This window comes from Oreochromis niloticus, linkage group LG12 (genome assembly GCF_001858045.2).
Source record: "Oreochromis niloticus isolate F11D_XX linkage group LG12, O_niloticus_UMD_NMBU, whole genome shotgun sequence".
NCBI lineage: Eukaryota > Metazoa > Chordata > Actinopteri > Cichliformes > Cichlidae > Oreochromis > Oreochromis niloticus.
Genome location: NC_031977.2, coordinates 30,973,633 through 30,986,942, shown reverse-complemented (window position 1 = coordinate 30,986,942; position 13,310 = coordinate 30,973,633). Strand labels below are relative to the sequence as shown.

Here is a 13,310-nt window from a genome sequence, read left to right as displayed (position 1 = left end):
TTTAACGTATAATTTTAGCAGCCTCTTTAAACTAATATCCTGGCTGCTCGAGGCTGCCGTTTTTTCTGACAGTTTCAATCAAAATTAGAAATGTTGCTCTGAGACTGAGAGAACTAATAGTGCTGCTTGTTGTGCAGTTAGTGTCCAAAAGCCGTAATTCATGGTTGCATACAATTTTAGACTGATGTGGGCCAAAGCCTAGCATAGCCTGTAACGTTATTATGACGGACACATTTCATGAGTGAACTTGGCTTTAAGTGACTTACAGGTTTCTTTGAAAAATACTTTCTTATATGCACGTTCTTCCTCTTTGCTACCGTCCTCCTCTCCTCCTCTCCTCCTCGCAGCGCAGGTTTGCCGCTGCTGAAACTAAACAGAGCTCCCTGAAAGGCTCAGCCAATCACATTGGCCATATTTGTCACATGAGGTCGGACTCCAGTAGAGAACGTAATTTAACTCTTTCTGCACCGCTGGGTGACTGAGACGCTGACAGATCTGTTTTTTTCTTTCTATCGGGTTTTTTTTTTTTTTTTTTTTTTACAAGAAGCGATCAAATTATTGGTGGGGACAATTCAATAATCGCTGGATATTGGTGGGGACGTGTCCCCTCCGTCCATGCCAAATCGACGCCCTTGGTTGAGACATAACATTTTAACAACAAAAGTATAGATAACACCCCCCCTCCCAAAATGGTTTGTTCCAGCTCGGCTCTCTCCTACTCTGGCTCTAGCGCAGTTGCTGCCAGAGTGGCAGAGGCGCAGCAGAGCGGAGGTGGAAGTGCCTGGCTTAAAACAGGACATATTAGCTGCATTTAACCTGCAGTTACTCTTTATATAGTTAGGTAGGAGTCATAACATGTTCCTTTTTAGCTGAAAAACATTACACCCAGGTAACCTCCAGTGTTGAAAACATGTTTTCCGACGATGTTTGCTACTCTACAATCCGTCCTGCTCTGTAGTAAAATCAGCGACATTTGACCGTCCTGTTGCTCCCACTGAAATGTATACAGCCAAGTTTAAAATCTAAAACTTAAAATTGTCCGTAGCCTACTGTTGTTACCACTGTCCTGTTTGAAATGGATACTAACTAGCTAACTGACTGAATGCCCATTAACCTTATAACTCCTGTTGTGTGTGTGTGTGTGTGTGTGTGTGTGTGTGTGTGGTTTTGTTACAGACTTTTCAAAAAAAAGTGTTTTGTTTTTCTTTCACAAATGTGGGGATTAAATTGTGTTAAAATGTACAAAACACCCAGATAGCAAGACGACATTGAATCTATGTTGATTTTTCATCCGAACCATCGTATATGGTCGGGGTTGAAATGCCAATGTTGTAACAACATTGAAATACTGTGGTAAACCGACGGTCTTACTATAGAGACGTTGTAACGATGTTGATTCACCGTTGTTTTTTTGTCATTGATATTTGATCTATTTGTAGTCGACCAGGTGACAACAACAACGTCGAGAAAACGTCTATTTATAGTTGACGATCATTCGGCTCCGGTCACCATCAAAAACCATCGATTTGTAGTTGAGCATTAAATTGCATTGCAACTGATCGGGTATAAAGTACCAGAGAAAGTAGATTTATTGTTCACTTGTTATCAATGACTTGGTCTAGTTCACCAGCTTTAAAAAATCGTGTCTACGTGCAATTTATGTATAGTTGACCGGGAAATTAAAGCAGCGATCACTTGGACTATTCCGCAGCACCCCTCTCACATTGGTACATCCCCCCAGGTATTCATTGTCTTCTACAGTAGAGCGGGACATTTGATTTACTCTCAGCGGAATTGACCGGAGAAGGCATCAGTTCATGCATTGCACTGGCCTGCACCACGATTAGTATAAGGTAAGAATGAATGATTTTTTTTTCCTACTCGTTATTTCCATGTTTGCATTTGAATAACAGTAGAAAACTCGTTTTTCTTACTGTTATTTACGTTGCTCCCACAAAATGTGGGAGCCCGAAATTGTGTCTACTTCTTACAATCCGGCAACAAATAAATTGCACTGCGAACAAAGTATATCAACAAAGAAAACATTTTCGTTTCATAATTTCTTCGTTATATTCCCTTACAAAGCTAGCTTTAACGCTTCGAGGTTTCCTTTGTTCTTGCCGCCTCGGCGCTTGACCCAGACTTTCGCTCTGTAGTTGCTTAGTACTACAAAAAATTCTAAATCTGTGATATATGATTGATAAACGTAAAGTTAACTGTATAAACGTGTTCAATGACTTTGTTACTTTTGATGATTGGAGAGCACTCGCTTCAATTCGCACATGAAAACTTTAGACTCAGTTTGAATGCTCACGCAGCATGCCCACGTGACTGTACGTTGCACGCGTACATGACTTTCCGTTTGTGCCTTGAATAATGAATAAGGGTACATCCACACGTACCAGCGTATTTTTGAAACCGCTGATTTTTCTATGCATTTGCACCTTTTGTCCACACGTAATGTATGTCTGGCCGTACATTGTGTTTGTATTTCCAGGCACATTTCACGAAGCAGAACGCAGTCTTCAGAGATATCCACGTGAACGCTGTGATACGTCTGACCTTCAGTCCGAAGAAGAAACCCAGACCAGTCTTAAAAGAAAGCACAAGTAAAACCTTTTTATTCACAAACATATCTTTGATTGTTAAGAATTTATGATCTTGTCTTTTATACATATCTGTGGTGCTTGCATACTGCAATATCACCACATAATATAGTCCAAAAAGTGGAAGTTTGTAAACTTTTTAAAAATGCAAAGCCGTGTACACTTGTGCACTTCAAAAATTCATTGTATACTGTACCTTCTTGCACGTCTCTGTTTCCTGTGTGTGTTGTTAGAAATCAAACTAACTTTAGGAAACAATATGCCAAAAGCATATTTACAATTACTTAAGACCGTTTTTAATTTCCTTTCTTTAGACCAAATCCCCTGTACACATATACGGACTCAGAGGATGAGCAGCCTACAAAAAAACGGTTTCCCCAGGCCCCTCGAGTGAAAATACCAGGTAATAAAATACTGTCTAGTGTCTGTGTACATATCTGTGTCTGACACGAGGAAACTTTTTTGACAAGTTGTCTGTATTCTTAAATACTTAAAAAATTATCTTTTTCTAAACAGCCCTCATCACTCTGCACTCTTCCCCCCAGCCCACTGATAGCAACCATCATAATGCCCCACCCAGCTTCCGGCACCTTTCGCCACTCCGGCACAAACCGACACAGCTTTGCGATCTCGCCAGCATGCAGAGTCTGATGTCTTCCCTATAGATGGTATGCTTTTAAAAAAGCTTTAAAGCTGCATCACAATGTCATTGTACTCTTATCTAAAAAAAAACCCAATTTATACTCCTGAATGTCATCTTGTTGTGATTTTTTTTTTTCTGTAGATTCCAGAGACTCTGTGAGGCCACTATTACAAGGCAAGTTTGAAAATCTTGGAATTTCACAGTTTACATGGTATAACAAATATATGTGACAGGCAAAAACTAGTAAACACTTTTAGCAGTTACAAGAACTAACAAATGAATATCCAACAAAAGGGAATAGAAATACATTGTACTGCCAATACTTTGGTTTATTCTTTGTATGACTTGAAAATCAGGCTTTAGGGAAAACTAAATGACATGTTTCTATCATCAATTACATGAAGTAAACACACAAGCACTTGCATACACATTTAAGACATGAGACACGCTAATTCCATCTCATAAAATGTGTCTATAGGTGAGACGCTTTGCGTTGATTGGTGCTGCTGGACCACACTGGAGGTGCGAGTCCGCCGTGTAATGGTTTATGCCATTACAAAGGAGCTGGCCTCTGTACTCAACTGGGCAGGGGAAAAAAAACCAAGGACCAGACAAAGCAAAAAAGGGCATTTAAAGAGACAGCGCTGTGCAGATGCATATTTGGTAAGTTTTAACATTTATTGTAGTTTTATGAGCCTAAAGTGAACAATAAAGGGATCAATTGATGTGCTGGGTGCGTTTCACATTTCCTATGTCTGTTTTTTGCTATATTACTTTGTCTTTCTTAATAACAAGACTTTCATGTCCGGTTAATCTGGAGATGGAGTCTTTGGTCTTCGGCTTGTTTTGTCCTCGGGTTGTACACTTTGTACAGCCCGAGGACCCCATGTTTTCTTTTTTTTTTTTTTAAAGGATACACGGCACACCATGCTAAGACATGTCACATTTTCAGCTTATAGCTCTTTGGGAATCAAATGCGGCAGTTTGCTGATTTCCGCCTGGTGACTTTCATGTTTATCAGCCTAGGAGTTTACATACTTTCTCCCTGCTGAAGACAATTAACAAGAGCTTATTCATGTGCTCTAATTCCCTTTTTTTTGTCTTTGTTTTTTTGTGTGTGTGTCTATTTTTGTCCTAGATGGCCTGGCGCAGCAGGTAGGGGCGAACTCTGTCTGAGTTGGTCTTTGCTCAAGCAGTCCAGAAATGGCTCAGATACGCTCCAGATCGTACGGGTGGCGCGCAGGACACACATCATCCATCCCCATCCCGGAATAAATAATAAAAAGTGACGTGAAACATAGAAATGTAAATAGGAAACTTTGTCTTTTAATAAAGTATTTTGCAAATGATACATGTCTATTGACCTTTTTTGTTTTTTTTGTTGTTTTTTTTCAATAAAAAGCAACTGTGCGAAAGAGGTGGAAAATCAATACCATAGCTCAACAGTGTTTCAATATCAGAATCTGACATTGTTTCAATGTCAACAGTGTTAGAAAATATAACGTCGAATCAATGTCAGGTTTCAACATTGATTCAACATCAAAACCTGACGTTGTTTCAACGTTAAAAATGGGTGCAAGAGTGATGTTGGGTCAACGTCACACTTCAACGTTGCTTCAATGACGTCGCCTGATATTGACTCAACATTGTTTCAATGTTTCCTTGCTATCTGGGCAGTGATGTCATGTTTTGAGACGAGGACCCAGGCACAGAGAGACTTGTTGAATTTAAGAATCATATGATTTAAGAAAGAAATTTGCAGACTTGCACAGAGATGGTAAAATTATGATGACTGATAACGGAGATGAAGACAACAGACGATGAGGACAGGGAGGAACAGGGGTTTAAATGCACCCAGGAGACAGTCAGAGAGAACTTGGGACAACTGGAGACATTTAAGGATGCAGGGACTCACAGACACAGGGAAGAAGTCTCATTGTGACGTGTAAAGTTTATCTTGCCTGGCTGGGCAGCTCTCTGGGTGCTCAGCACCCCCAAAGCTCTAATCCTAGAATCGCCCCTGCTATAAATACCATTTGCATTTTCTGTTGTGTACTTCATTTGCTGTTATGGATAAAAAGTGTCTTTTTTTTGTTTCAAAGTAGCTGATAACTATTCGCTGATAGCTGCCAACATCTGCAAACAAATATAATTCTATAAAGTGGTTCTATATAGTGTGTAACTGTTAATATAGTAAACGTGGAGGTAAATGGACTGTGTGGAAATGAAACAACCTTACCATTGATTCAAAACAATTTCGATGAGCAAGCTAGTACACAGCTAAGGAGCACAGATAACATGACCAAGAAAGTAGACTCTGTGCTTTATAATAAATCCACAAGTGATAATCCCCCCTTGGACTGTCTTGGTGCAAAACCAAGACATAAATCATGTCTCCTGGAAGGGGGAGGACATATCACAGGCAGGGCACAGCGAGCTGAAATCTCTGAAACCGACTGGCCTTCACTTCCTACTAGACAGAGAAGCTCTTCTACCCCTGTATACGGGAGGAAACAGGACTGGGCAACCGTGAATAGGAAGGTTAACAACAAACCTCCAAAACAACTGAATGTGAAACTGCAAAACAGATTTGCTCCACTATCAAAGGACCCTGGATCTCTATCGGACAACCATCCACCTAAAAGTAGCGAAGTAAGGACTGAAAATCTGTTGAAAAGTAAAAGGCCACAGGGAAAGCTAAAGGCTAAACCTGAAACTCTGATTGTGGGTGACTCTGCCGTAAAGAATGTACAAAGGATGTGCGGTAAGAACACTAAAGTCCTCTGATTTCCTAAGGATATGGTCAACAACCTGAGGGAGAGAATTCTTCAAATTGCAGATGAATATCCAACTGTGACAAACATTGTTCTGCATACAGGGTCAAACAATGTGCCCAAACAACAACAGTCGGAGGTTCTGAAACGGGACTTTACTGGATTATTAAATACCGTAGTCTCTCTGAATGCAGCTGTATTCATCAGTGGACCTGTACCGCCCGTCAGAGGAGGAGACGAGAGATTCAGGAGATTGTTTGCACTGAATAACTGGCTTATATCAGCATGTGCTGACCACTCAGTGCATTTTATCGACAATTTTAATATTTTTTGGAAACGCAGGCATCTGTTTAAAGCAAATGGATTTAATTTTAACAAGTCAGGGATGAAACTGTTCACCTCCACCTTGTTTTATTTCATACGTCATCCATCTGTGCTTGGTGCCAAGGCTGAGATAAATGAGGAGTTATCTCAAAAAGAGGAACAAACAGTACTGCAAGAAATGACACAGCCCAGCAGAAACCTTGAGGAGGAGCCTCATCTGCCCCCACCCCAGAAGAGCTTCAGAAAGGAGAGACATCAGAGGCAAGAAGAGGGGTCCCTATTTGTCTCCAACTCTCTCAACAACACCAACGACCAGGACCAGGGACCACGACCTTCCCCAGTCCCCCAAACCCCTGACAGGTCATCACCCTCGTCCCCCTCCCTTTCTCCCTCCTCCCCACACCTGAAATTCACTGATGAGATGATAGAGCTGGTCAATGCTGGGCTCAGATCTACCCACCGGCCCAGTCCCTTTTTGTCGCCCATAAACCCCCCACCAGAGCGGCCAAAGGTTCGCCATGGAGCCCCCCCAACAGAGCAATCTAAGTTACATTGCCCAGCCCCGCCCCGCTTAGTTCCTCCTTACCACCTTCATGCTCTGTCTCTGCAGTCTGATGTGTGATGTGTGGAGGGTCCGGGCTGCAAGGACTATGGCAGTGGTGACTTTTCCCAGGAGAAGCTGGGACCCTGTTTACTAGAAGGTTTTAAAATTTCTGTACTTTTAGGTGACAAACCTAAAAACCTAAAATTTACATGCTCCCACTGGCACAGATTATAAAGAACAACAAAATAAACTATCATAGCTATGCAGATGACACACAAATATATATCACAATGTCACCAGGAGACCGAGGCCCTGTACAGGCTCTTGGTAAATGCATTGAGGAAATCAGTGACTGGTTGTGCCACAAATTTCTCCACCTAAACAAAAACAAAACTGAAGTAATAGTCTTTGGTGCCAAAGAAAAACTACTACAGGTCACCAGAGAACTTCAATCTATACACCTAAAAACCACAAACCAGGCGAGAAATTTGGGTGTAGTGATGGATGCAGACCTAAACTTAGAAAAACACATCAAGACAATAACAAAATCAGCTTACTATCACTTCAAGAATATTTCAAGGATAAAAGATCCGATGTCTCAACTGGACCTGGAAAAACTAGTCCATGCATTCATCTTTAGTGGGCTTGATTACTGTAACAGCATCTTTACAGGTCTACCTAAAAAATCAGTCAGACAACTACAGCTCATTCAGAACTCTGCTGCTCGAGTCCTCACTAAGACCAAAAAAGTGGACCACATCAGTCCAGCTCTGAGGTCTTTACACTGGCTGCCTGTCTGTCAGAGGATAGACTTTAAAGTTCTGATGCTGGTCTATAAAGCTCTGAATGGTTCAGGACCAAAATACATCAGTTTCCTCCTGACCCACTATGAACCTTCCAGATGCCTCAGGTCATCTGGATCCGGTTTTTTATCAGTTCCCAGAGTCAGACCCAGACATGGAGAAGCTGAATTCAGCTTTTATGCTCCATATATGTGGAACAAACTCCCAGAAAGCCTCAGATCAGCTGAAACACTCAGTTTATTTAAATCCAGGTTGAAGACTCACCTATTCTCAGCTGCATTGAATAAAACACCAAATCCACACTTTTAAGCTAAATTTCAAAACTTACATTTTAACTACTGATTTTATCTACTGTTCTGATTTTATCTACTTTTTTTATCAATTTTAAATCATGCTTTTTATTTGTTTTTGTTTTTTAATGTCTCTGTAAAGCACTTTGAATCACCTCTTTGTTGAATTGTGCTATATAAATAAACTTGCCTTGCCTTGCCTTATCTTAATGACCTTGTAGTACCATATCACCCTATTAGAGCACTTCGCTCTCGCACTGCAGGCCTACTTGTTGTTCCTAGAGTATTTAAAAGTAGAATGGGAGGGAGAGCCTTCAGTTTTCAGGCCCCTCTACTGTGGAACCAGCTTCCAGTTTGGATTCGGGAGACAGACACTATCTCTACTTTTAAGATTAGGATTAAAACCTTCATTTTAGCTAAAGCATATAGTTAGGGCTGGACCAGGTGACCCTGAATCCTCCCTGTTTAGTTATGCTGCAATAGACGTAGGCTGCCGGGGATTCCCATGATGCATTGAGTTTTTCCTTTCCAGTAACCGTTCTCACTCACTATGTGTTAATAGACCTCTCTGCATTGAATCGTATCTGTTATTAATCTCTGTCTCTCTTCCACAGCATGTCTTTATCCTGTTTTCCTTCTCTCACCCCAACCGGTCGCAGCAGATGGCCGCCCCTCCCTGAGCCTGGTTCTGCCGGAGGTTTCTTCCTGTTAGAAGGGAGTTTTTCCTTCCCACTGTCGCCAAAGTGCTTGCTCATAGGGGGTCATATGATTGTTGGGTTTTTCTCTGTATCTACTATTGTACGATCTATTGTCCAATATAAAGCGGCTTGAGGTGAGTGACTGTTGTTGTGATTTGGTGACCGTGGCTCAAGAGTTGGGAGTTCGCCTTGTAATCAGAAGGTTGCCGGTTCGAGCCCCGGCTTGGACAGTCTCGGTCGTTGTGTCCTTGGGCAAGACACTTCACCCGTTGCCTACTGGTGGTGGCCCAGGGTGACTGTGGCTACAATGTAGCATGCCATCACCAGTGTGTGAATGGGTGGATGACTGGATGCGTAAAGTGCTTTGGGGTTCTTAGAGACTAGTAAAGCGCTATACAGGCCATTTACCATTTAAATAAAATTGAATAGGTAAAATTGTTAGGTTTAGGGCTGCAATACAGAGCTGGAACCCGCCGCGTACCATAACAACGTGGAAGGTCACCTTTCGCGTTCCTCAGGAACGCTGCAGGACGTGACAAAACGTCGGGATGTTACGCCTCGGGAGTGGTGGACAAAACCCTGCTCACCCCCTGCTACATCGTAGCACTTTCTTTTCTGGCAGCTTTTCCCATTAGAATTATGATCTGAATGCACTGTTGTGCCAAGTATATTTGCTTTCCAAGATGAGCTCTATAAGCTCTCTATGAGCTCCTCTTTTTCATCTTTTTTGTTTGTTTTCTCTTATTTTATCAATTTATTTATTAATTTCAAAATAGTTTTTATTTCTATTACTATTCACAGTACATGTGTAATATATCAATCCCACAGCTGACAGAAAGGGCAAAAAAGAAAAGAAAAATGGAGAACATAGAGCAAAATATAATGAAAAAAAAACATACTTGAAACAAGGTCCCCCAGAAGACTTGAGCTATCCGCAGCCCCCAAACCCAAGGCCACACATCTCAATGGCAGCTACTTGTCCATCCCAGTCGAAGAAGGAGGTAGTCCCCACACAGAACGAGCAGATTATCTCTCCAGAGGTCAGCCATACTGACACGAGCCGAAAACAGAGCCCAGGCCCCCCAAGAACTTCCCAACACCTGGCAGGCATCCATTTTATTTTATTTTATTTTATTTTATTTTATTTTATTTTATTTTATTTTATTTTATTTATTATTTTCATTTTATTTTGAGGGGGGCGGGAGGGATTTATTTATTTATTTTAGAAACCACATTTGACATATCACAGTAACTTTATGAATTAAAATAACTACTTTTATGAATATTATTTATTTGCTTCTCTATTCTTCTAAGAACTAAATTTGAAAACCTGAATTGTGACTAAACAGCGATATCTAGTGGAGACAACTAATATTTCCACAAATAATCACATGACCTTGATGCATGAAAATGAAACTAAATTTGACGGTGTTGTACGGAGCATAGACGCCATTACAGGCTGACAGCTCTCTGCTGAAAAACACGTATTCAGAGGCACAGTAATTTGGTGAGTTGAAAAGATTTTAAGGATCAAATGGCTGAGAAACTTGCAATCGTTGAAAATTACCTGAGCTGCCATGTGTGTTCAGAGACTTTCAGAGATCCTGTGTCTCTGAGCTGCAACCACAGCTTCTGTTCAAGCTGCCTGCAGAAATTCTGGGAACAAACTAAAAACAAAAACTGTCCCATTTGTAAAAGAAAATCTTCAAAGGACTATCCAAGTGTGAACTTTGCACTGAAAGAACTTGCTGATTCATTTACTGGGAGACAGAAATCTGGATCATCTGAGACAGACAAGGGAGAGAAGAAGTTAACAGTGGTGTGCAGTAAACACGAGAAAGAGTCCAAACTGTTCTGTGTGGATGAGCACAGAGTTGTGTGTCCTGTGTGTGAGTTTTCTCTCCACCAGAGTCACAAAGTGGTTCCTGTAGAAGAAGCAGTCAGTGACCTGAAGGAGCAGCTGAAATCTGACTTAAAGTCTCTGCAGGACAAGAGGAACAAATACAAACAAGTGGAGGAAACATACAATGAAATGATTCAAAACTCCAAGAAGCAGCGGTTGTCCACAGAGAGGCAGATCAGAGCAGAGTTCAAGAAGCTCCAGCAGTTCCTGAAAGAGGAAGAGGAGTCCAGACTGGCAGCTCTGAGGGAGGAAGAGGAGCAGAAGGGGAGGACTATCAGCAGAGAGATGAAGATGATTGAGGAGCAGATCTCCTCTCTGTCAGACAGCATCTCTGCTGTTGAAGAAGAGCTGCAGAAACACAGCGTGCCATTCCTCAGCAGTTATAAAGACACTCAGAGCAGAGCCCAGAGCTCAGTGTCAGATCCACAGCTGGTCTCAGGAGCACTGATAGATGTGGCCAAACACCTGGGCAACCTGTCCTTCAGAGTGTGGGAGAAGATGAAGGAGAAGGTCCACTTCAGTCCTGTCATTCTGGACCCAAACACTGCAAACCGCTGGCTCTATTTGTCTGATGATCTGACCAGTGTGAGACTTGGAGACACAAAACAGCAGCTTCCTGATAATCCAGAGAGAAACACTAAGTATGCTACTATTTTTGGCTCTGAGGGTTTCAGCTCAGGGAAACACAGCTGGGAGGTGGAAGTGGGAGACCATCCTGACTGGAATGGTGGTGTAGCTCAAGAGTCAGTTGAGAGGAAGGGAGATCGCTTTCCCGCACCAGAAAATAGAATCTGGTGTTTACAGCATCGCAGTGGAGAATACACTAATGGTGTTGGTAAGACTGTGACAGTGAAGAAGAGTCTCCAGAGGATCAGAGTCCAGCTGGACTATGACAGGGGGGAGGTGTCCTTCTATGACCCTGAAGACATGACTCACATCTACACTTACAGAGACACTTTCACTGAGAAACTCTTCCCATTTTTTGAGGTTGGAAAGGCAGGAGACGCCAAAACCTCTGAAATCAAAATCTGTCAGACTGAGATTTGATTGTAAAGTCATTCTTTATTTTAACTGTGTTTTCAGTACAGCAGCAGGTTAATTTTAGGGAAATTATTAATCACACTGTCTAACTTCATTATCAGGTTTTATTTCATTTTGTTGATCTAGTGGAACTATTAGCAATTCAATGAAACCAAAGCAACTTTTTCATGTGAAAATCTTGTGACCCACTCGAGTTTCTGTAAGAAACTTTTACATTTTTTTCTTGTTTCTTTTAAATGAATATTTTCAGAATATTTCTCATGTTGTTCATGTAAATATTTTTGATAGGTTTAAAATCTGAATGATGATGATTTCTTTGCTTTTCAAAGTTGTTGAGTGTGAACAGCAAACACACTCTTAAAAGACACTTCTTAAAAGAAGGATTAATGATTAAACATCAGCAAGAGTCAACTTTACAACTACAAAATTTAAATTTCCTGATTATCAGCATCTTGTTTTCAGTTAAATAACATTTGAAAGTAACACGTCTTCTTTAAAGTTTCCCAAATTCAAAGAAATGACTTCTAAGTTCTGACGCTGTCTCATCAGTGTAACTACACTTGATTGATTTAATTAAAAATGTTATTTCTTGTGTTGTTTTTAACCTTAATCAGAAGCTGACATCTCTCACAGTTTGAAAGATTTCTGGATCTTCTCATGTTTCATAATTAGGTTTTAATTTGATTTTCAAACTTCACTCTCAGTCTCAGTGTTTCAATGAATCACCTTTGATTTGTGCTTCAATCTTATTCTTTAACTGCTCTCTTTGATTATTGAGATCACAAAATGTTTCTGTGAAGTGAAATAAATAAATTCAGTGATTCTGTTGTTGTTGTGTTTGACAGTAAATCAGCTTTTCAGACACAGTCATTAGTTCAGATTCATTTAACATGGAAACTCACTTTGATTTCTGTTTACATTTAACTGACTCCTTAGAATAAAATATTATTTGCTTCTATTAGTTTATAAATATTGTGCTGAAGCTGTTTTATTGAAACAATCAGCAGATTTTATAAAATCAAGAATTTATTTTAAGCAGCTACATTTTAAATCTTTTTTTCAGACCAACATTCACATTTAACCCCAGAAAGAAATCAAATGTGATCATTGATAAACTTTACATTCTCACAGCTAATCTGTATGTTTACAAACTTAGAAAATAGTTTGTATGAACAAAGCTGCAGAGATTTCAGATGAAGGTCCAGCTTTATAATAGTGGTGTTTTATTTGTATATTATATTTATGCACAAGATGGAGACAAAGTTCATATTTTGTTCTCTAGTAAAAATGTTTACACTGTAAACATTTACACTTATCCCATTTTTAAATGTAAATCATTAAATGTTAGAAATGACTTCACTTAACAGATAAACAGAACACTAAGACTGAGCCAAGTTCATCTGTAAATATTTTAAATAAACAAATAAAATGTCTAATCACACTTTCACCTCAGGTCAGTGCAAGGGCGTCGATTTGGCATGGACGGAGGGGACACGTCCCCACCAATATCCAGCGATTATTGAATTGTCCCCACCAATAATTTGATCGCTTCTTGTAAAAAAAAAAAAAAAAAAAAAAACCCGATAGAAAGAAAAAAACAGATCTGTCAGCGTCTCAGTCACCCAGCGGTGCAGAAAGAGTTAAATTACGTTCTCTACTGGAGTCCGACCTCATGTGACAAATA

At 40.4% G+C, this 13,310-nt stretch overlaps 1 protein-coding gene across 1 annotated transcript; it reads left to right on the top strand.

The window, feature by feature from the left end:
* Positions 1–10,125: 10,125 nt before the first annotated feature.
* Positions 10,126–12,454, top strand: LOC109204649 (nuclear factor 7, brain-like). Its single transcript, XM_019366203.2, has one exon. The coding sequence runs from the start codon at positions 10,217–10,219 to the stop codon at positions 11,630–11,632; it is 1,416 nt and encodes a 471-aa protein (XP_019221748.1). The 5' UTR covers positions 10,126–10,216; the 3' UTR covers positions 11,633–12,454.
* Positions 12,455–13,310: the final 856 nt, after the last annotated feature.

Coding starts and splice junctions, on each gene's coding strand:
- LOC109204649 (XM_019366203.2), top strand. CDS start 10,217: ATGGCTGAGAAACTTGCAATCGTTGAAAATTACCTGAGCTGCCATGTG.